The following is a 23,744-nucleotide window of genomic DNA, read 5'->3' as shown; positions in this document are numbered from 1 at the left end:
AAGAAAATACTGAAAATCCCCCATGAGGAGATGGGCTTGTCCAAAATCTGTCAGATTTCTCCTGTACTGATACCGTGACAGCAGCATAGGAAAAAATACATTTATAGTGCATATTGTTCTGAGACAAAATGTACAACTAATACACATGTATTTTAAATTGTGCACATTTTTCACAATACTGGTTCTTTAAATGCACATTAATTCATTTTAACTTTTATATAACACGCAGTTACCGTATAAAAAGTCTGAGTAAACCAGGACAGCGAGTGTATCAACAACGAACAAGTTTTCATTTCTTTTTTCATTTACTTACTAGAATTTTTATCGGGAAGCCTTTCAATCTTCCATACGACAGCCTTGTATCCGTACTCGTATTTTGCTGTTCCGATTGTGACTTGTATCACTGGTTCAGATTCGATTTCATACACGGACCCCAGACAAGCTCTCCGGTTCATTTTGGTCTTCAGGGACCTCTGCCTCTGTAGACTGGCCGTCCAAAGTGCTTTCACCCATGGTGCAGGAACGGGGAAATGTATGGAGATGTTTTCACAGTAAGTTACCTGCGGAGAGGCCACCATACCACTGGACATGTTCAGGAAGGCCTGGAGCTCCACATAGGCCCCCTGGACCACAGCTGAGCATTTCAGGGAAAAGGGCAGTTCCTCAGCTACGGAAGGGGCTTTAAACCTCATCAACTCAAATCGACATCCATCTACGGGGGTGAACTTAATGATCCGGGACTTACTAAACTCACGTCTCTTAACGCACTTGTGGAACTGATACTCTGTAATACTGATCAAGTTTGTATCACTGTCAAAATAATTGCCAGATAGTCTTTGTAACTCACAATCGTTCAATGTTAAAAAACACTCTATGCCACTGTTAATAAAGCAGAGACAGTATATTTGACACACCACGGCCTTGTCCCTCAGCTTCCCGTCTTTAGTGACTTCTCCCCAGAAATTGTCCACTATTTCCACCGACATTTCTGGTTCTTCATAGATTCTCTTTTGCTTTGACACCGGTGAGAGCAGCAGCAACTCTTCCTCCACCGTTACGATAAAATCCGCTAAGTCCCCGTAGTCCGTAGTGCCCAACTTTAACATCTGTTCTATTTCAGCTTCATGGACCACCTCAAGCTTCGGGTGATATTTCCTCTTCTCAACGTACGTTACATTTTCTATCTTAACAGAGTGGATTTTCTCGGAGACCCCCAGGTTTTCCAGCTTGGGTTCTGAAAACCTGCAGAACTGATGTAGCTGAAACTCTTTGAACGGTTTTTCGAGGCCCTTTTCATAATACATCTGCAGAGTTCCACCAGAGAGAAGTTTCAGGTAAATAGGTCCCCACTGCCTGGAAGACATCATGTTCTTTTTTTCCGGGATCCTCAACATGAAAGGCCACCCATCTTTTCTCTGACTTCTGAAGAGACTTTGTGGAATAAATGATGGCCTGTCTCTTTCAGCACAGGCAGGCTGATGCTTCAAATTGTCAGCTGGGTCAATCTTCAAATGCTCAAGCTTCTCGCACACGTAGCCGAAAGAGCACTGGTTAAGGCTTTTCTGATTATTAGAGCATTCTTTCTCTGTTGTGCTATGATCCTGTTTTGTAGTATTTTTTTCTTTTACGGTAGAGTCCGTACGTTTGGAAATATCAGATGAAAAACCGAAGTCCCTAACATCGTTGTTCCAAAATGGACTTGAAAAGGCGCAGTCACTCTGAAAGTGTTGTACATGTGGACTTGCTGAAGTACCTACATAATTAGTGCTTTTTGACTTGTGACTCATATCAGGCATAGGTGATGGAATGCTGGTGGTCTGGCAGCCGCCCGCGAGTAGGGATGATGCCTCAGGTGATGGATCAGGTTGAATGGAAGACGTCTCAGGAACGGGACACAAGTTGAAGGCCCCTGACTTTGGAGTACATGGAGTGGCCGGGCTGCCCTTGCCAGGTGTGCACTGAGGGGAGTTGCTTGGAGGACCAGGGCTCATGAAGAAGTCGATTATGGGAGAGGTGAGAGGCGTGGTGGGATTGGAGGAGGACACGCTTGTCTGGTCATGTGACAGGCTCAGTTTAAGTCCTCTGGATTCCGGAATGTAAAGATTGTCGTGTGAATAAATCAGTGATTTTTGGGGAGTCTGGAAAGGGTTGTCGTCATCAAAAGTCACCCATTTATCTTGGTTAGTAGAGCACATTTTCTCTGACTTTATGTTGTGACCCGTTGAATCGCCTAGTGAACACAAGAAAAAAAGTTATATTTTTCTTTCATATATTATTGTGTGTAACTAAAACCTACTTAAATAGAAATTATGGTAATACATTTAAAGAGACTCTGTAACAACAAAAACCTCCCCTGGGGGGTACTCACCTCGGGTGGGGGAAGCCTCCGGATCCTAATGAGGCTTCCCACGCCATCCTCTGTCCCTCAGGGGTCTCGCTGCAGCCCTCCGTACAGCCGGCGACAGGCCCGACTGTAATTTCAATATTTACCTTTGCTGGCTCCAGCGGGGGCGCTGTGGCTGCTTTCGGCACGGAAATAGACGGAAATACCCGATCTCAGTCGGGTCCGCTCTACTGCGCAGGCGCCGGAAACTTGCGCCTGCGCAGTAGAGCAGACCCGACGGCGATCGGGTATTTCCGCCTACTTCGGAGCCGACAGCCATCAGAGTGCCTGTGCAGGAGCCAGGAAGGTAAATATTTACGTCACCGCTGTACGGAGGGCTGCAGCGAGACCCCCGAGGGACGGAGGACGGCGTGGGAAGCCTCATTAGGATCCGGAGGCTTCCCCCACCCGAGGTGAGTACCCCCCAGGGGACGTTTTGTCGTTACAGTTCCTCTTTAAAGCAAAATTGTCAGCAAAAAAAACCAAACAAATTCCATTTACCCACTGCCCTGTGTTTACTATGTAGTCTATAGCCTGACCCTGCATCGCAAGCATTCCAATCTAATCATAAATGTTTCTGCTGTAATGAATCTTATCTCAGTCAGCTGGCTCTATAAAATAAAATGATTCTGATTCTTCTATTCTGGTACATTGCTGAGGAGAGGGAAGCTCGTTATCTCCCCTCCCACATTTCCTCCTCCTTACTGATTGGCTGAGGGCAGTTCAGTGGGACATGAGACTAAGAAGGGAAATACAACTCTCTCCTTTTCAGAAGCTGTTGAAATTTGATTTATGCTATGCTCACATGTGTTTATAAAGCAAGCTAGATAGGACAGTGAAGTTTCTAGGAGAAAAATAGAGTAAGGGAGGAAATTACATCAGGATTGGCTTCAGTCAGAGGTAGTTAAAGCGGAACTGTAATGTTGCAAAAAACATTTTCACTTACCTGGGGCTTCCCCAAGCCCCCAGCAGCTGCCCTGTCCCGCGCAATCTTCCGTTCTCCCGCCGCGGTGCAGCGATTTCCCAAGCGCTTTTATGAATAAATACATTGTATTTATTCAGTTCCGGGTGAAAGTGTTCACTTTCTTACTGACATCAGGAAGTGAAAAAACGAATCGCTCTGCAAAAGCGCTTTTCTAAGCGCACAGAGCAAGAAAAAGTGCTTCCAAAACTCTCAATGAATCGCTCAGCACTTGCGATTTATAATGTGAACAGGGCCTCACTTTTTTCGCTATAGAGGTCCTTTAAGAAATCTGTTTTCAGTACTACACTAAATAAGTAAAAAAAAAAAAAATCATAATATGTTTCCTGCAAAAGCACCCCTACAAGTGTAATTACATATCACGCCTATACTATTTCCAGGGCTATTATATATTCCAGCCAAGGCTGCTGTATGAAATACTCGGATGCAGATATATTTCAGAAACATAATTTCAGGGGGATAATTTGCAGCCCTGCTGGAGATCACGTTTAAATGTAAACAGAAGAGGCGGGGAAAGAAATATCCCATTCCTGAAGGCCTGTTTATCAGCGGCGAGTAATGGAATCTGAACAGACACAATAATGGAATGCCCCCGATATTGTATACGACCATCAGAAGCAGCCATATGCTGAAATATTAGCATGACTAATGCTGTCCCATTAGTGATTACAGGGCAGCTTCTCCTCACAGCTGTAATACACGATACACAGATCATTATTTCCACAGACATTAGGCCAGGATGTGCGCCACAAACAGCCAGACACAAATATTCATTTTTCAACCATTTTTTTTTTTTTTTAGCTTTTGTACTTTTTCCTTCATAAGAAATATTTGAACCATCCATTATTTAGAGGAAAATCTTCTGAAATCGCGAGGCGGGACTGACGCTGGCAGCTCATCAGGGGACTGAAATGTAAATCAGAGACGTTTGCTGCAATGATGCAAATCTGTACGACCATAATGTGCTGTATGCTGGACAGATATAATGTGCTGTATGCTGGACAGATATAATGTGCTGTATGCTGGACAGATATAATGTGCTGTATGCTGGACAGATATAATGTGCTGTACGCTGGACAGATATAATGTGCTGTACGCTGGACAGATATAATGTGCTGTATGCTGGACAGATATAATGTGCTGTACGCTGAACAGATATAATGTGCTGTACGCTGGACAGATATAATGTGCTGTACGCTGGACAGATATAATGTGCTGTACGCTGAACAGATATAATGTGCTGTACGCTGGACAGATATAATGTGCCGTACGCTGGACAGATATAATGTGCTGTATGCTGGACAGATATAATGTGCTGTACGCTGAACAGATATAATGTGCTGTACGCTGGACAGATATAATGTGCCGTACGCTGGACAGATATAATGTGCCGTACGCTGGACAGATATAATGTGCTGTATGCTGGACAGATATAATGTGCTGTATGCTGGACAGATCTAATGTGCTGTATGCTGGATAGATATAATGTGCTGTATGCTGGATAGATATAATGTGCTGTACGCTGGACAGATATAATGTGCTGTATGCTGGACAGATATAATGTGCTGTACGCTGAACAGATATAATGTGCTGTACGCTGGACAGATATAATGTGCTGTACGCTGGACAGATATAATGTGCTGTATGCTGGACAGATATAATGTGCTGTAAGCTGGACAGATATAATGTGCTGTACGCTGGACAGATATAATGTGCTGTACGCTGGACAGATATAATGTGCTGTACGCTGGACAGATATAATGTGCTGTACGCTGGACAGATATAATGTGCTGTACGCTGGACAGATATAATGTGCTGTACGCTGGACAGATATAATGTGCTGTACGCTGGACAGATATAATGTGCTGTACGCTGAACAGATATAATGTGCTGTACGCTGGACAGATATAATGTGCTGTATGCTGGACAGATATAATGTGCTGTATGCTGGACAGATATAATGTGCTGTAAGCTGGACAGATATAATGTGCTGTACGCTGGACAGATATAATGTGCTGTACGCTGGACAGATATAATGTGCTGTATGCTGGACAGATATATTGGGCCTGATTCACAAAGCGGTGCAAACACTTTGCACGCCTGTGAAAAGCCCTTTATCACGCCTAAACTTAGTTTAGGCGTGATCTGAAGGAATTCGCGCGAACTCCCGCGCGCAAGGTTTTGCACGCGCAGCGCACCGTGCTTCGCGCGAAGTGCCCATTAAGCCCTATGGGACTTTGCGCGCGGGAGCTTTGCGCGAGTTAGAGCACAAAGCGGTGATAACTTTGCTAGTGCAAAGGTTATCACGCCTAAAGTCTTTTAGGCGTGATAACTGAGTTATCACCGCTTTGTGAATCAGGCCCATTGTGCTGTATGCTGGACAGATATAATGTGCTGTATGCTGGACAGATATAATGTGCTGTACGCTGGACAGATATAATGTGCTGTACGCTGGACAGATATAATGTGCTGTACGCTGGACAGATATAATGTGCTGTACGCTGGACAGATATAATGTGCTGTACGCTGGACAGATATAATGTGCTGTACGCTGGACAGATATAATGTGCTGTACGCTGGACAGATATAATGTGCTGTACGCTGGACAGATATAATGTGCTGTACGCTGGACAGATATAATGTGCTGTACGCTGGACAGATATAATGTGCTGTATGCTGGACAGATATAGTGTGCTGTACGCTGGACAGATATAATCTGCTGTACGCTGGACAGATATAATGTGCTGTATGCTGGACAGATATAATGTGCTGTACGCTGGACAGATATAATGTGCTGTACGCTGGACAAATATAATGTGCTGTACGCTGGACAGATATAATGTGCTGTACGCTGGACAAATATAATGTGCTGTACGCTGGACAGATATAATGTGCTGTACGCTGGACAGATATAATGTGCTGTACGCTGGACAGATATAATGTGCTGTACGCTGGACAGATATAATGTGCTGTACGCTGGACAGATATAATGTGCTGTACGCTGGACAGATATAATGTGCTGTACGCTGGACAGATATAATGTGCTGTACGCTGGACAGATATAATGTGCTGTACGCTGGACAGATATAATGTGCTGTACGCTGGACAGATATAATGTGCTGTACGCTGGACAGATATAATGTGCTGTACGCTGGACAGATATAATGTGCTGTACGCTGGACAGATATAATGTGCTGTACGCTGGACAGATATAATGTGCTGTACGCTGGACAGATATAATGTGCTGTACGCTGGACAGATATAATGTGCTGTATGCTGGACAGATATAATGTGCTGTACGCTGGACAGATATAATGTGCTGTATGCTGGACAGATATAATGTGCTGTATGCTGGACAGATATAATGTGCTGTATGCTGGACAGATATAATGTGCTGTATGCTGGACAGATATAATGTGCTGTATGCTGGACAGATACAGTGGGATGCAAAAGTCAAAACAACTCTCAAATGACCTGAAGACAAAGATTGTTGACCATCATGGTTTAGGGGAAGGATACAGAGAGCTGTCACAGAGATTTCAGCTGTCTGTTTTCACAGTTAAGGAACATATTGAGATAATGGAAGACCAGAGACTCAATTCAAGTCAAGGCTCAAAGTGGCAGACCAAGAAAAATCTTGGATAAACAGAAGCGACGAATGGTGAGAACAGTCAGAGTCAACCCACAGACCAGCACCAAAGAGCTACATCATCATCTTGCTGCAGATGGAGTCACTGTGCATCGTTCAACCATTCAGCACACTTTATACAAGGAGATTCTGTATGCAAGAGTGATGCAGAGGAAGCCTTTTCTCTGCCTACAGCACAAACAGAACCGCTTGAGGTATGCTAAGGTACATTTGGACAAGCCAGCTTCATTTTGGAATAAGGTGCTGTGGACTGATGAAACTAAAATTGAGTTATTTGGGCATAACGAGGGGCGTTATGCATGGAGGAAAAACAACACAGCACTCCAAGAAAAACACCTGCTATCTACAGTTGAGGGACGCATGGATTCCACTCAGTATCAGCAGATTCTGGAGACCAATGTCCAGGAATCAGTGACAAAGCTGAAGCTGCGCCGGGGCTGGATCTTTCAACAAGACAACGACCCTAAACACTGCTCAAAATCCACTAAGGCATTCATGCAGAGGAATAAGTATAACATTCTGGAATGGCCATCTCAGTCCCCAGACCTGCATATAACTGAAAATCTGTGGTGTGAGTTAAAGAGAGCTGTCCATGCTCGGAAGCCATCAACCTAAATGAGCTAGAGATGTTTTGTAAAGAGGAATGGCCCAAAATACCTTCAACCAGAATCCAGACTCTCATTGGAACCTACAGGAAGCGTTTAGAGGCTGTAATTTACGCAAAAGGAGAATCTACTAAATATTGATTTCATTTCTTTTTTGTGGTGCCCAAATTTATGCACCTGCCTAATTTTATTTAAACAATTATTGCACACTTTCTGTAAATCCAATAAACTTCATTTCACTTCTCAAATATCACTGTGTGTGTCTCCTATATGATATATTTAACTGACATTTTTTATCGTAACAACCAACGATTTATACAGGAAAATCATGATGATTAACAAGGTTGCCCAAACTTTCGCACCCCACTGTAAAATATGTGTTGTCCCTGCATAATACAGTATATTCCTCTATAATGCAGGAACAGTCATTAGACTTACAAGCAGCTACAGACCAGAAGAGCAACCAATGGATGGGAGGTTGGGAAATAGTGTTCTAGTTAAAGGACAACTGAAGTGAGAGGTACTGTATATGGAGGCTGCCATATTTATTTCCTTTTAACCACTACCCGCCCCCCGTTTTGAAATTTCATTTTGGTCCCTCTTAACGGACCACAGGACGTTTTAAAACTTTCTCTCCCACCCCCACTACCATCCCAGAACAATTGCTTCTCCTCCTCCCACCCGCCATGCTTACCCATCGGAACCCGCAGAGCCGCGACTGGTGAAAGGGAAGAAGACTTCCCAGAACCAATCAAAGCACCCGTAAGCAAAGATCAGGGCTTCAGACAGGAAGTGACTACAGTGTGACCCTCACTGATAAGAAATTACAACTATAAAACACTTTCCTAGCAGAAAATGGCTTCCGAGAGCAGATAAGAGATAAAAAGGGTCAATAGTTCATAGATTTTAGCTCTGGCATACCTTAATGAATGTGTCATTGAGCAAAAACAATAAAACAGTTAAAACTTTAAAATAAAACTGTGAAATATCTTAAAAGTAATTTTTAGGAGAAGGAAGATAGATACAATCATTTATTTCATTCATTTATTTTTGCCTCGGGTGTCCTTTAAATATAAATACAATTTTTTTGTGATTAGCGGTCCTTTAAGCTTTTTTAAAAACTCTAAACCATAAGTACAGTGACACAACTAATTACCTTGTAAAATAAAAAGGTGGCGAATCTACGGCAATATCGCAGTCAGCGTTACAGAGATATCTTCACTTGATATTTTTAAGACGCTCTTTCAAGTATCACCATCCAAAATCTTATATAAATACACGTGTCATCTTAATTCCGAAGAAGGCTGTAGAGCATTTGCAGAAAGTGCGTGTTGCCATGGCAACTGCTGTGCGAAACATAGCAGGAGTCGGCAACACTATGAGACAAAGCGAAAGCGTCTGAATGCAGCTGTCAGAAAACAGCGCATCAATATGCGGTAATGGGAGGCTAAAAGATACTAGAACAGTCATATTATAGAGAAAACACTGCAGAATAACACAGCATCGTAATAACATTCTATAAACTGTAACCCAGCGGCAGTAACGCATACCACAAATGTACGGAACTCCCGGGCAAGCGTGTAGGAGAGGATTTCTGAATGTTTGCATTTTCGCTGGCATGACCTCCTCAGTCTCCATATGTCAGCGGAGACCCCAGGGAGACAATTATCTGCCGCTTGTGGAATCAATGCCACATAACAAGAGCATGATCCTTGGGCATTCACTCACCAGAAAAGGCGGCAACCTTGCGGAGACTCTGATACACGCCTTGCTAAGATTTAATAAAGCGTCACCTCTGCTTCAGTAAATCAGTAACACCATTACAAGTTCAAAGAACAAGCCTTTAAAAAAAAGGGGGTCCAAAAAGGGTTAATAAGTTTAGCTTCATTTTCTCCTGGGAGCCTGAGGCTAGTTTCACCCTGTAAACCAGCGTTAGCGATGCAGTGCATCACTTCCGCCGCACCGCCAGAAACAGGCCTGTAGGGAACATTGTGTTAGTACATAGTGTTCCCTGTCTTGCCACCAGCCAAGCAGGAAATGACACGCGATTGCGGGCACTTCTTGCTTCGGGGTATGCGTAAGTGCACGGAAGCCTATTTTAAAAATGCGCGTGCCGTAACATGACTTCCGGGCCGTCGCAAAAGCCGTGCATTAGCATAGTTTTGGACCTGCGTCTGGGATGGGGTGAAAAACGTAATTTCCGTTGTGTCACGCTGTAACGTCGCAGTATGAAAGACTTTAATTGCGACCATTTGTGTTCCCCTTATACATTTTGTGTCCTCCTCTGCCCCCCGTCTTTCCTGTGTTCTCCTCTGTCCCCGTCCTTCTCCTGTCCAGCTGAGTCCCCCTCAGTCTCCTCCCGGATCACTCACCTGCCGTGGGAGTGGCAACATGTGTAAGTGGCCAGCCGGAGATGATTTGCGGCCAATCAGGCGGGGCGCTGCCAATCACCGATGCTTCTTTGGTGTGACTGGATACGATGGTCTCGAGGGCGGGATCATGGCTCCATCATTGCGGCCAATCACTGCACTCGGTTAAGAAGCAGCAGTGATTAGCAGCGCCTACAGCCTGATTGGTGGCAAATCATCTCCAGCTGGCCACCTATACACACTACCGATCCCACAGAGGGTTAGTGATCCGGGGAGCAGACCACTGCAGCTGGAGGTTTTTTGGGGGTACCTGGCATGGTCCAAAAGTAGCGTACGTTAAAAAAGGGCGCCGGGAAAAAAGGGCGCAGGGTTTTAAAAGATAATCATGAATAACGTTTAAAAAAAATTTGTGTTATATTTCGTTTAAAAATAATGTTTTATAAAGTTATAAATCATTAAATAATGTGTATAAAATCGGCAATTTTAAAAACGTTAATCTTCCCTGTTTAAAGATTGAAATTGATAATAACGTTTTATAAAACATTAATAAGAATTTTACTAAAGCTATACCTAACCCTACTCTCACACAGAACCCTCCCTGTACCTATCCCTAACCCCTAGACCCCCCTGTTGGTGCCTAACCCTAAGACCCCCCTGTTGGTGCCTAACCCTAAGACCCCCCTGTTGGTGCCTAAACCTAAGACCCCCCTGTTGGTGCCTAACCCTAAGACCCCCCTGTTGGTGCCTAAACCTAAGACCCCCCTGTTGGTGCCTAAACCTAAGACCCCCCTGTTGGTGCCTAAACCTAAGACCCCCCTGTTGGTGCCTAACCCTAAGACCCCCCTGTTGGTGCCTAACCCTAAGACCCCCCTGGTGGTGCCTAAACCTAAGACCCCCCTGGTGGTGCCTAAACCTAAGACCCCCCCTGTGATAAGCATTAATAACGTTTTTAAAAAATATGGTGCGGTTTTTCGTTTAAAAATGTAAAAAAAAAAAATTGTACGGTTTTTCCTTTAAAAGTAATGTTTTAAAAAATATTGTACTATTTTTCGTTTAAAAATGTTTAAAAAATTATAAATCATTAAATAATGTGTAATCATGAGAAACAGTTATAAAACATTAAAAGTCTCCGGGCGCCGCTTTTAAAACGTTATTTTTCTCCGGCGCCCTTTTTTCCTGTTGGCCTGCCTCATGCGCCCAAATTTCCTGCTTCCCCAAAAGTATTATACGGACCATAGGACGCAGGGACTGTTTCCCCCCACTTTTGGGGGAGAAAAAGTGTGCCTTATGGCTCGAAAAATATGGCATCAATGTTTTTAATCTCAGCAATTCCTGAATGCTCAACCCATGCAGCGTCAGCACTTTATGTACTCCGTCACAGAGACAAAGTAAAGGTATTGTCAGTAATCCTGCGCTTACCAGCTCGATTGATGTTTCCTCCGCTGGCAGCGCATCTGGCACTTCCGGTGCGGCCGGCCGCATCGGCGGTTATGATGTCAACAGCGTGTCTGCGGGCATCCGGCCGCATGATGCTCGGACTGAAAGTGAGGGCGGACGCATGCGCTGGCAGCGTCGCTCCTCTTATGCTCTCAGGAAGCGTGTCAGCTGACTAGCTGTCAGCTGACACGCAGGACTCCGCCTCCGGTTCCTGATTGGTCAAGCGGCTTGGGGGCGTTTTCTCATACTTGCCCGGGCTATTTAAGCTCTGTTCTAACAATTGCTCACTGTCTGCTCTAGCTAACACTTCGCAGTGAAGGCTTCAGACATTTCCGTGTGTGGCTGGAACCGGCAGGACCCCGGGGATTCCATACTAGCTAGCCTACTATTATTATTGATTGTCTGTTATACTGTGTTTGACTTCTGCCTGTTATCTGACGTCCCTTTGCCTAATGATTCTGTACCTTTGCCAATCTGATCTGTTGCCAACCTCCGCCTGAACATTCACTTAGCCCTTTGTGTCAGCTATACTTAGCCCTAATATTAGCAGACACCTGTAATGGCTGCCACACAATCGATAGGGCGACAGCTCTGGGACCCAACACTGTACATATGCATCTCTGTGCTGTTGCCTAGCAATGTATCTGTGCAGTACTGAGGTCCCCAAACTGTGCGCCATAGCGATCGGGTCCAATCGCTACAAACACGCAAGCTGGTGATAATGGTACGCAACATTCCCAACTAGTGATGAAATATGGCATGTAGGGTATCAATTTAACCGGAAAGAGACAAGTAACCTATTTAGATATGTTGTATAACTGTGGCACTTATGTACAATTTGTGAAGGGTGAAATATGAAAAAACGTGTAATTTGTGCACTATTTTTTCCATATTAAATGCCCATAAAATTAAACAATCCTTGAAAATAAAAGGTTACCCAAAGAAAGCCAAGATTGTCCTGAAAAAAAAAACTACATGTTTATGACTGATGGCATAAGTAATCAAAAAGGTATTGTTGTATCAATGGTGACAGCTGAAATAACAAAATTGTCCGGAATCTTAAAGGGGGAAAAACCCCGGAATGTGAATTGCAAGAAGCCACAGGCAAGTTCAACTGATTTTTATTTTTCACTTAAATAGCCCTTTAAAGAGAAACCGTAACCAAGGATTGAACTTCATCCCAATCAGTAGCTGATACCCCCTTTCCCACAGGAAATCTATTCCTTTTCTCAAACAGATCATTAGGGGGCTCTGTATGGCTGATATTGTGGTGAAACTCCACCCACAGTGTGATGTCAGGACCATGGTGCCGACATCGCACCGTGGGAGCTTGTTGCATTGTGGGAAATCACAGCTGTTTCCAACTGCCAAAAAAAGCAAGCAGCATCTCCTTCACTGACATCACATGCCAGCAGTAAAAATGTCACCATGTAATAAATGTCAGAATGTAAATCAGGGAGAGGAAAGATTTTACAATGGGCAAACACTGACTAAATCATTTATACATAATTATTGTAAAAATGAAGCACTTTTTTTATTACATTACTAGTGACCTTAGCCCATTTAAAAACGGGCTAGGACTGTCACCGCTCATATCAGCATGCATGCACCTGCCGCGCGCACACGCCCGTCCCTCCTAGCCCTGCTGCTCGTAATTCTCCCAGCTCCCGGCAGTGTCTCTGCATCACTGCACATGCGCACAACAAAAACACACACACAGGGACATGGGACGCAGAGACACTTGCCTATTATTAGGTAGGATTTTCACTGGAGCTCCTCCTTAAAGCCAAGACTGCAATAATTCAAATATAGACTCTTGCGGAACAAGCTGTCCATGAAGGTGCTGAAAGTTTTGTGGAACAATACAAGTATTTATTGGTGTCCTGAGTGACCCTGTCTGTGTCAGATCCACCTGCCCCGATCTGTGTCGCACGCTGCGCGCCCTGCATGTACAGATTGTCCTCCATACGGAACCGCGGGAGGAAATGGCTTCAGTAAAATACAGAATAGCGCTCCTCACAGAGGCACATTACTATGCACAATAGCCTGCTCACATTGTAATCAGTGCCCTATAAGAAGAAAGCAATAATAAGAATAATAATTACAGCTCCATACAAAGGCTTCAGACCTGCAGCAGGTGCTGTGACTGTGAAAACTCTGAATACAGCGACTAACAGCTCAGCAATCTGAAACCAACAGCGAAGACGAGAGGCACGTACAGCCGCGGTCATGTCAAACGCAGGAAACAGCCCAGCTTATGGCAAAGCTCCGGTGTGAAGAGTACCTCAGCTGACATGGGGGCTGATCCTCAAATCGCACAAACTTTGTGCCAAAACACACAAGCCTTGCGTGGCGTACACAAAAATTACATCACCGCGTGTTCGCCATCGCTATCGTCTGTACCTCATTCTAGGGCCAGTTTTTAAAATAGTTGCCCTACAAGTCCGATGTGTCCTGGGTTGGGGAAGGAATGCCAAGCAGACATGGGGGAAACATACCTTCGTTGGGTGTCTTGGCTGCATGTTCCCAACTAAAGAGGACAGAGCACAGTTTTGCAAGAACCAAAACTGTACCCACTAGTGTCCAAGATGGGGGGCGAGGCAGAGAGATTAAACCACTTCAGGATCACAGGTTTTTTCCCTAAAAAACCAAAACAATTTTCACATTTCGGTGCTCCTCCCATTCATTCACTGATAACTTTATTGTTACTTATCACACTAAAATGATCTATACTGTGTATAATTTTTTTCCCAAAAATTAAGCTTTCTTTAAAGAGACTCCGTAACAAAAATTGCATCCTGTTTTTTATCATCCTACAAGTTCCAAAAGCTATTCTAATGTGTTCTGGCTTACTGCAGCACATTCTACTATCACCATCTCTGTAATAAATCAACTTATCTCTCTCTTGTCAGACTTGTCAGCCTGTGTCTGGAAGGCTGCCAAGTTCTTCAGTGTTGTGGTTCTGTGATGCATCTCCCCCCTCCAGACCCCTCTCTGCACACTGCCTGTGTGTTATTTAGATTAGGGCAGGTTCTCTCTGCTCTCTTATCTTTTACAAGCTGGATAAATCCTCCTCTGAGCTGGCTGGGCTTTCACATACTGAGGAATTACATACAGGAAGAGCTGTCTGCACTCTGCAGGAAGAAACAGTCTGACACTTCAGTGGAAGATAGCTGCAGGGGGAAAGAAACACACAAATGATCTCTTGAGATTAAAAAGGAAGGCTGTATACAGCCTGCTTGTGTATGGATGTATTTTCTATGTGTGGACATACTGTACATCAACCTACTTCCTGTTTTGGTGGCCATTTTGTTTGTTTATAAACAAACTTTTTAAAACTGTTTTTAACCACTTTTAATGCGGCGAGGAGCGGCGAAATTGTGACAGAGGGTAATAGGAGATGTCCCCTAACGCCTAGGTTCTCAACGTGTGGTACGCGTACCCCAGGGGGTACTTCTGATGGTTCCAGGGGGTACTCAGGCTTGATATACTTTATCAAGAATAACAAATTTAGAGTTTATGAACATGATAAATCTTATTTAAACAACACCAAATTAGTGTTTTAACTAATTAAAAGCAATTGTAAATGCTTAGAAATGGTTTAGAACCAATTATCATGTACTACGATTAAATATATATTTGTCAAGGGGTACTTGTGATAATGTTTACTATGCTAGGGGGTACTTGGTGAGTACAGGGTTTTAAAAGGGGTACATACCAATAAAATGTTGAGAAACATTCTAACGCACTGGTATGTTTACTTTTGTGCGATTTTAACAATACAGATTCTCTTTAAGTGGTACATTTTACTAAGAATTATCTTATTTTGTATGCATTTTAAAGATAATAATAAGAAAAAAAGGGGGAAAAAATCATTATTTCTCAGTTTTCACCCATTACAGTTTTAAAGTTAAAGTGGACCCAAATTAAAAATACAAGATTTCAGAAATAAAATCTATTTTCTAACTTATAATAATAAATTGTAATAAATATTTGTTGGTTGCTATTGGCAACAACACTCCACCTTTGTTCGGCATGTGATAACTCGACTCATCACAGCAGCAGCATAGGAGATAAAACTTCTTAGAAGTCGTCAAAGTTTCAGGAGTTTATTCAGTAAACAGATATACAGCTGCTGATCTCTACATGTCCGTTACACCTCAGCCAAGCAATTGGTCTGTAGTAAGTCCTCTTTGCGTTACGGCTCGTGGTCCATTCCTTTTGAATGGCAACCAGGCTTTCCCTTATGTTACATCTATACTATGTTGCACTTAGGCCAATATACAGCATACAGTTAGATAAGATGACAAGACATTACAGTGGCTGGATAGTGTACTGGTTAAGGGCTCTGCCTTTGACATGGGAGACCAGGGTTCAAATCCTGGCTAGGTCAAGTACCTATTCAGTAAGGAGTTCAAGGCAAGACTCCCTAACACTGCAAGCTGGCCTCCTGAGCGCGTCCCAGTGGCTGCAGCTCTTGAGCGCTTTGAGTCCGACAGGAGAAAAGCGCTATACAAATGTTCAGATTATTATTATTATTATTATTATTACAAAAAGAGTAGAAAGTGGAAGTCATCAGCCAGAAGTCAGAATCAGAAGAAGCAAACACCACCCCTCCCCCCGCGGGCTCATTAGCTCTTCTTATACGAAACTCTAAAGAGTTAAATGTGACATCATCTGAGCAGGGACGGATCACTGACTCATCGCCTGCTGTTGGCTGATAAGACCCCGTGCTATCATGACAAGTACAGTCTTTACTGCGCATGGCCTGGAAAATTCCATGCTCCAGGGACCTGACTCTTAATGTAAAAAGAACATTGTTTACCTTTAAGAAATATGAAAACACTCGATGTTTACAGAACAAGACTGCCTCTCAGTCTGACCATGGTGGCTAGATAAGCCCTCTGGCCTTGTATAGGCAGAAACACACTGTTCTGCAGTGATTCTAGAAATCCTCTTTAAAGGTATACTCTGCAAATCAAGTCTTTTAACTAACCTCAGTTAAAGTAACTGAGGCCTACAAATTCATATAATCCTTAAATTCTAACAATTAGCAGCCTTTTTTCAGTTGCATGATGACAAATATAAAATATTTCCGTCAACAAGTCGATTGGACTGCACTCCAGACCTTGTCAAGGGGCGATGTGCCAGGCTACTGGAATGTCAGCACTTCAATTCCAAAGTATCCACGAATATGCATCAGCCGGCACCATCTAATTACAAGCTCTTTTATTAATTAAAAAGACACATGAGAGAACATAATAGCAACGTTTCGGAGGAAGGCGTCCTCCTTTCTCAAGCTTCTGTCAGTGTCGAAGCTGACACTGACAGAAGCTTGAGAAAGGAGGACGCCTTCCTCCGAAACGTTGCTGTTATATTCTCTCATGTGTCTTTTTAATTAATAAAAGAGCTTGTAATTAGATGGTGCCGGCTGATGCATATTCGTAAATATAAAATATTTTACATTTATTGGAGGAACCCCTCCTTTTCTTTCATATTGGACTGGACAGAATCTGGCAGACTGGTGGAGTAGGAGGTGCCTGGCAAAAGAGAAATTGCTAATGGCTGCCACCTGTATAACCCTAGTTATGAAAAGAGAAGGGTGAAAAGCATGCACTGAAATGCTCATAGGCTTGAAGGAGTGTTTATTTATCTTTGTATGTGTCAGAGTGGTGCAACTAAATATTTTGAATTAAAAAAATGTTTGGTTTGGGTCCGCTTTAAATGTGCTTCGATACCTAAAACCCACGTTTTATTTTACATTTGTCCCGGTTACAAAGTTTAAATTGTGTCCCTAGTACAATGTAGTACAATGTATGTTGATAATATTTTATGTGGAAATAAAGGTGTATTTTTTCTGTTTAGTGATTTTTTTAATACTATAGCACTAATTACAAGACTTTATTTGCAAAATTAACAGTAATATACCCTCATGACACACATATTAAAAATGTCCCTAAGGTCATATTTTTTTATGAGGTGATTGTTTTTTTTTTTTTTAACAAGGGGTTATAAAATAATAAAATAAAAAGAATAATAATTTGTATATGTAAAAGTGAATATTGGTGTATTTGGGTGTATTTTTACTTTTTGGCCACAAGCGGTGCTACTTCAAACGTGTCCTATAAGTAGAAACACGGAAGCATCCATTTTTTTTTTTTTTTGACAGAGCTTGCATCTGGTTGCTGCAGGCTCTGAGTCATCACAGGCACGGTGATCGGGTTGGGAACAGCTTTTTCCCATTCACCGATCACACAAGTAGGGGATTGCAATGGCGAGGCAAATGGAAATGGTGCTGGGATTGCAAATACGGCGGTAAGTAAACAATATGCATATCTACGCCCCTGATCCGCAAGTGACGTATACAGGCGTAGACATGCATAGCAAGGTTCCTGAAGTGGTTAATTTACCTCAATATCGGCCTCTTGCAGACATACTCCATCCTCCACACACTTCCTGCATCACAGCCGGAACTTCCTCTGTGAAACAGGAAGTGTCAGGATGGAGTGCAGCGTGGAGCGCCCCAAGAGGAAGACATCCAGGTAAATTCACCCTCCCTGCCCCAGCCCTCTTCTCAGAGCTGAGCAGATACAGTTTCAGCTCATCCTTAGTTGTGCAATCCCTAGTGCCAGCCCCCTGATTTCCCCTTTGCGATATACCTAGGTACTGTAATGTTTGGGAAATCCTAGCAGCTCACAGCGGAATGTATTTTTCCATCGCCGATCTACAAGAACACAAAGCCATTAGACTCGGTGACCTGGTGCTGTCTGAACATTACAGTGGTGCGGGTCCATCTACAATTACTCAATAATGGAACCTAAGGGACTTGGTGACCCAGCGCTGTCTGAACACTGCGGCAGTGCGGGCCCGTCCATAATTACTGAATAATGGAAGCGTCCTTAAAGCGAAAGAAAAACAACTACGACGGTCTTGGAGTTACTTCCATCTGACAGCGTCTGAACCCTTTCACATCATTTCATTCCCCGCTATTCTGTGTATCTCTCTCATTTCATGCCTTTGTGTGGAGGAAACGTAGCCGTACACTGCCAGCTAGCGGCTCTCAGCGCCGGATTACCATAACAGCTGTGCCGATGACAGATCACCATTCCTACACTTATAATGAGACATGGCCGAGGGAAGACTATTTAATACGCAACAGGCAGCGTTCGCAGGACAGCCAATCAGCAATAATCTCATTGTTCTCTCTGCTCTAAAGCTAAATCTACACACAGTGATCCGGCGGCTCGATTAGCCGCCGGATCGCCTCTTCCGCAGCCCCGCGCGTCCCCGCCTGCACGCGCGTGTGTCGAATTCGATACCCGCTCGTCCCCGCCGGCACCGCTTATCTTCCGCTCGATTCCCTGCCATGGCCCCCTCGTAGGGAACGAGCGGGGAATCGGCGGCGGCGAGATCGGACCTGTCGGATCTTATCAATCGAGCGGCATTAGCGGCTCGATTGATAAGCCACATCGCCACGTGTAGACCCACCTTAACGGCAGCCATACACTGGTCGATTGCCACCAGATCGACCAGCAGATAGATCCCTCTGTGAATTAATCTGATCACAGAGGGATCTATTGGCTGCCTACACTGCAAACAGATTTTGAATCGATTTCACTATGAAATCGATTCACAATCTGTGGAGCTGCCACTTCTGCCACCCCCCGCCAGCTTACATTACCTGATCCAGCCCCCCCGGTCTCCGCTGTCTCTTCTCCGCTCTGGGCTCCAGCTTCACTGTACTTCCTGTCAGGGGAAGTTTAAACAGTAGAGGGCGCTCTACTGTTTAAACTTCCCCTGACAGGAAGTAAGTGAAGCCAGCCTGAGCCCAGTGTGGAGAAGGGACCGCGGGGATAGCGGGGACACCACGGCGGTACAGGTAATGTATTGCCGCTAGCGTCGGTCGTCGAACATTCGAACGCTGCTTTCGACGCACTCCTTACCTGCCGGTGATCAAGTGAAATTTTCCGCGTGGACAAATCAACAGAAATCGATTTTGGATGGAAATTGGTCGATCGGTCAGCGTTTGCGCATCGATATCACAGCAGATTTGATCACAGTGATCGAATCTGCTGTGTATCGGTGGAAAATCGAGTAAGTGTATGGGCCCCTTAAGGCCTCATTCACACCTAAAATCGAAAACGCAAACGCAAAAACGCAAACACAAGTGTTTTTGTGCGCTTTTCCCCCCTCCCGCTGCATTTCTGGTAAAAGTGCTTTTCCAGAGCGGTTTTGTAATTCACTCCCAGATGCAAACAGGAAGTGAACTCTTTGACCGCAATCGCCGCATAAAGCGGTTTTGTGAGCGTTTATCGCTCTTCCTCTACCTTCCATTGTGGCAAAAACGACCCAAAAATGGTCCAGGCACAGCTTTGCTGAACGCATGAACCGCGCTGATATGAACCTTCTCATAGAGAATCATTGCACAAGCATTTTTTGGGCGATTTTAAAAATCACTTGCGCTTGAAAAAAGGAGGAAAACGCCCCTAGTGTGACCGAGCCCTGAAAGGACAAGCGGTAACGACTGTTGCTCAGAGGGTCTGCTTTCCGGAACACAAGAGTATCGCTGCCTCAAAGCATTCCTACCAGTACAGATTTCATATAAATTCATTCAAAAATGTTTTCAAACTGGTGAGAATTTAAAGCGGACCTGAACTCAGAACTTCCTCTCTGTTCTAAAAGATAAGCAACAGCATAATAACCTTTAAATAAAACCATGTATTTGTTACAGCTGATAAAAAATCCTGCAATAAATCTGCCATGTGTATACTTCCTGCTTTCATGGAAGAAGACATAGGGTTAACATCCTGTGTTTACCAATTAGCTGCTCTGTGGAGGCAGTCAGCTGAAACAACTGAGAGATCAAATTACAACATGTGATTAGACACAGATGAGAGGGAATTAGACAGGCTAAACTCTCTAAATACATACAGTGTGCATTTCTCTGTGTTTTCCTTCTGCCCTGTGCAAGAGTTCAGGTCCACTTTAAAGCAAATCCGGGAGGTTTGCAATCATAAATGTAGGACACTTACCTCAGGAGAGGGAAGCCTCCAGCTCCTCCTCCAGGCCGTTCCAGCCTTTCAGGGAGGAAAGCGGTTTCCCTGGTAACGGTGCATAAACAGGAAGTACTTCCTGTATTGCGCCACTGCCTACGGAAGACGCTCTCCTCCCGTCAGTGCGGCGCTGCGGGTCGCCAAGAGGAGGCGGTGGCTGGGGATGGAGGGAGTTTGACAGGCTGGCTACCAATCTGGCTAACCTATACTGGGCGTAGCTATACTGGCTACCAAAGGCAACTATACTGGCTACTGGGGGCAACTACACTGGCTACCTATACTGGCTACTGGGGGCAGCTATACTGGCTACCTATACTGGCTACTGGGGGCAACTATACTGGCTACTGGGGGCAACTACACTGGCTACCTATACTGGCTACTGGGGGCAGCTATACTGGCTACCTATACTGGCTACTGGGGGCAACTATACTGGCTACTGGGGGCAACTACACTGGCTACCTATACTGGCTACTGGGGGCAGCTATACTGGCTACCTATACTGGCTACTGGGGGCAACTACACTGGCTACCTATACTGGCTACTGGGGGCATCTATACTGACTACCTATACTGGCTACTGGGGGCAACTATACTGGCTACTGGGGGCAACTACACTGGCTACCTATACTGGCTACTGGGGGCAGCTATACTGGCTACCTATACTGGCTACTGGGGGCAACTATACTGGCTACTGGGGGCAACTATACTGGCTACCTATACTGGGGGCAACTATACTGGCTACCTATTCTGGCTACTGGGGGTAACTATACTGGATACCTATACTGGCTACTGGGGGCAACTACACTGGCTACCTATACTGGCTACTGGGGGCAGCTATACTGGCTACCTATACTGGCTACTGGGGGCAACTATACTGGCTACTGGGGGCAACTATACTGGCTACCTATACTGGCTACTGGGGCTGGCTACCAATTTGGCTAACCTATACTGGGCGTAACTATACTGGCTACCAGGGGCAACTATACTGGCTACCAGGGGCAACTATTCTGGCTACCTATACTGGCTACTGGGGGCAGCTATACTGGCTACCTATACTGGCTACTGGGGGTAACTATACTGGCTACCTATACTGGCTACTGGGGCTGGCTACCAATCTGGCTAACCTATACTGGGCGTAACTATACTGGCTACCAGGGGCAACTATACTGGCTACCTATACTGGCTACCAGGGGCAGCTATACTGGCTACCTATACCAGCTACTGGGGGCAACTATACTGGTTACCTATACTAGCTACTGGGGGCAACTATACTGGCTTCCTATACTGGCTATTGGGGGCAACAATACTGGCTTCCTATACTGGCTACTGGGGGCAACTATACTGGCTACCTATACTGGCTACAGGGGGCAATTATACTGGCTACCTATACTGGCTACTCGGAGTAACTATACTGGCTACTGGGGGCAAGGATACTGGCTACCTATACTGGCTACTGGGGGCAGCTATACTGGCTACCTATACTGGCTACTGGGGGTAACTATACTGGCTACCTATATATGGGGGGCAACTATACTGGCTACCTATATATGGGGGCAACTATACTGGCTACCAATACTGGCTACTGGGGGCATCTATATTGGTTACCTATACTGGCTACCTATGCTGTGGGCAACTATACTGGCTACCTATTCTAGCTACCTATATATGGGGGGCAACTATACTAGCTACCTATATATGGGGGCATCTATACTGGCTACCTATACTGGGGGCAACTATACTGGCTACCTATTCTGGCTACTGGGGGCAACTATACTGGCTACCTATACTGGCTACTGGGGGCAACTATACTGGCTACCTATACTGGCTACTGGGGGCAACTATACTGGCTTCCAATACTGGCTACTGGGGGCAACTATACTGGCTACCTATACTGGCTACCTATGCTGGGGGCAACTATACTGGCTACCTATACTGGCTACTGGGGGCAACTATACTGGCTACCTGTACTGGCTACTGGGGGCAACTACACTGGCTACCTATACTGGCTACTGGGGGCAGCTATACTGGCTACCTATATATGGGGGGCATCTATACTGGCTACCTATACTGGCTACCTATGCTGGGGGCAACTATACTGGCTACCTATTCTGGCTACCTATATATGGGGGGCAACTATACTGGCTACCTATTCTGGCTACCTATATATGGGGGGCAACTATACTGGCTACCTCTACTGGCTACCTATACTGGGGGCAACTATACTGGCTACCTATTCTGGCTACTGGGGGTAACTATACTGGATACCTATACTGGCTACTGGGGGTAACTATACTGGATACCTATACTGGCTACTGGGGTAACTATACTGGCTACCTATACCGGCTACTGGGGGTAACTATACTGGCTACCTATACTGGCTACTGGGGTAACTATACTGGCTACCTATACTGGCCCAGTGAGGTATATCTGGCCAAGTAATAATTGTTGTATTCCCAACAGACTTCAGGAAACAACATTTCTTTCACCCTTTAGCGGACAATATTTTTAGAGGCTTGCAAGTGCTCCAGGCTAATTTATTTTAGTACATTTTTTATTTCTTATTTGTTACATTTCTTTGCTTCTAATTAGTACTGCTGTAATGTGTATTTATGGCCACATGTCACTAGGGGGCAGTGTGAGACAATAACAGAGGACTACTGCTTTCAGTTTCTATATTTTCTGCTAGCAGAGAGACATCAAAGCATTCCAAGAATTTACAGCACAACGAGTTCTGCCGACTGAGGTCAAAAGCAGGGCACTTATCTCACACAGGATAACTCTATTGAAGCTGCTGATGGGATAAATGACCTTTCAGTCTGTTATTGGCATCTGCTAATGTATTAATGGGGGCCAATGATTTTCCTTGTCTGGGGAACCAAAATGGTCAGAAACGGCCCCGGTCACAGCCAGTTACTCCTCAGTTACCCCTTCCCTAAATGACTTCCTCTGACTCTTGTCTGCTTCGCCCATGACAAAAGTCCTTTAAACTTGCAGCAAAAAAGCAACAGTCCTCTGGTATGGGGCAGAGAAGAATGAGGACACTCCCACACAGATGCTTTTTGAGCTTTGCTCAAATTATGCAACTGTGATTTCTGTAATGATGATGATGATTACATAGTGCTGACCATAGAGGTGGTCAGTGAGAGGCAAATCATTTCAGCTTGAGATTTGACCAATCGCATTCACTTCCTGCTGAACATGACTCCTCCTATTTCAGACTGCATACAAATAGCATGACATCTGCATGCAAGTAGAAGTTATTTTCAT

General features: G+C 44.6%; 1 protein-coding gene across 4 annotated transcripts in view; it reads right to left on the bottom strand.

Moving 5' to 3' along the window:
• The window catches only part of STON1 (stonin 1), a 115,503-nt gene that overhangs the window by 15,020 nt on the left and 76,739 nt on the right, over nt 1–23,744 (bottom strand). For 3 of the 4 annotated variants that reach the window (XM_068233061.1, XM_068233064.1, XM_068233060.1), the window contains exon 2: nt 314–2,230. In XM_068233061.1, the coding sequence (XP_068089162.1) occupies nt 314–2,195 (1,882 nt within the window). In that variant the 5' untranslated portion in view covers nt 2,196–2,230. Of the gene's footprint in view, nt 1–313; nt 2,231–20,457; nt 20,499–23,744 lie in introns of those variants that run through there. The other variant, XM_068233063.1, reaches the window with a different exon arrangement.

This window comes from Hyperolius riggenbachi, chromosome 4 (genome assembly GCF_040937935.1).
Source record: "Hyperolius riggenbachi isolate aHypRig1 chromosome 4, aHypRig1.pri, whole genome shotgun sequence".
NCBI lineage: Eukaryota > Metazoa > Chordata > Amphibia > Anura > Hyperoliidae > Hyperolius > Hyperolius riggenbachi.
This window is presented reverse-complemented; position numbering and strand designations above follow the sequence as displayed.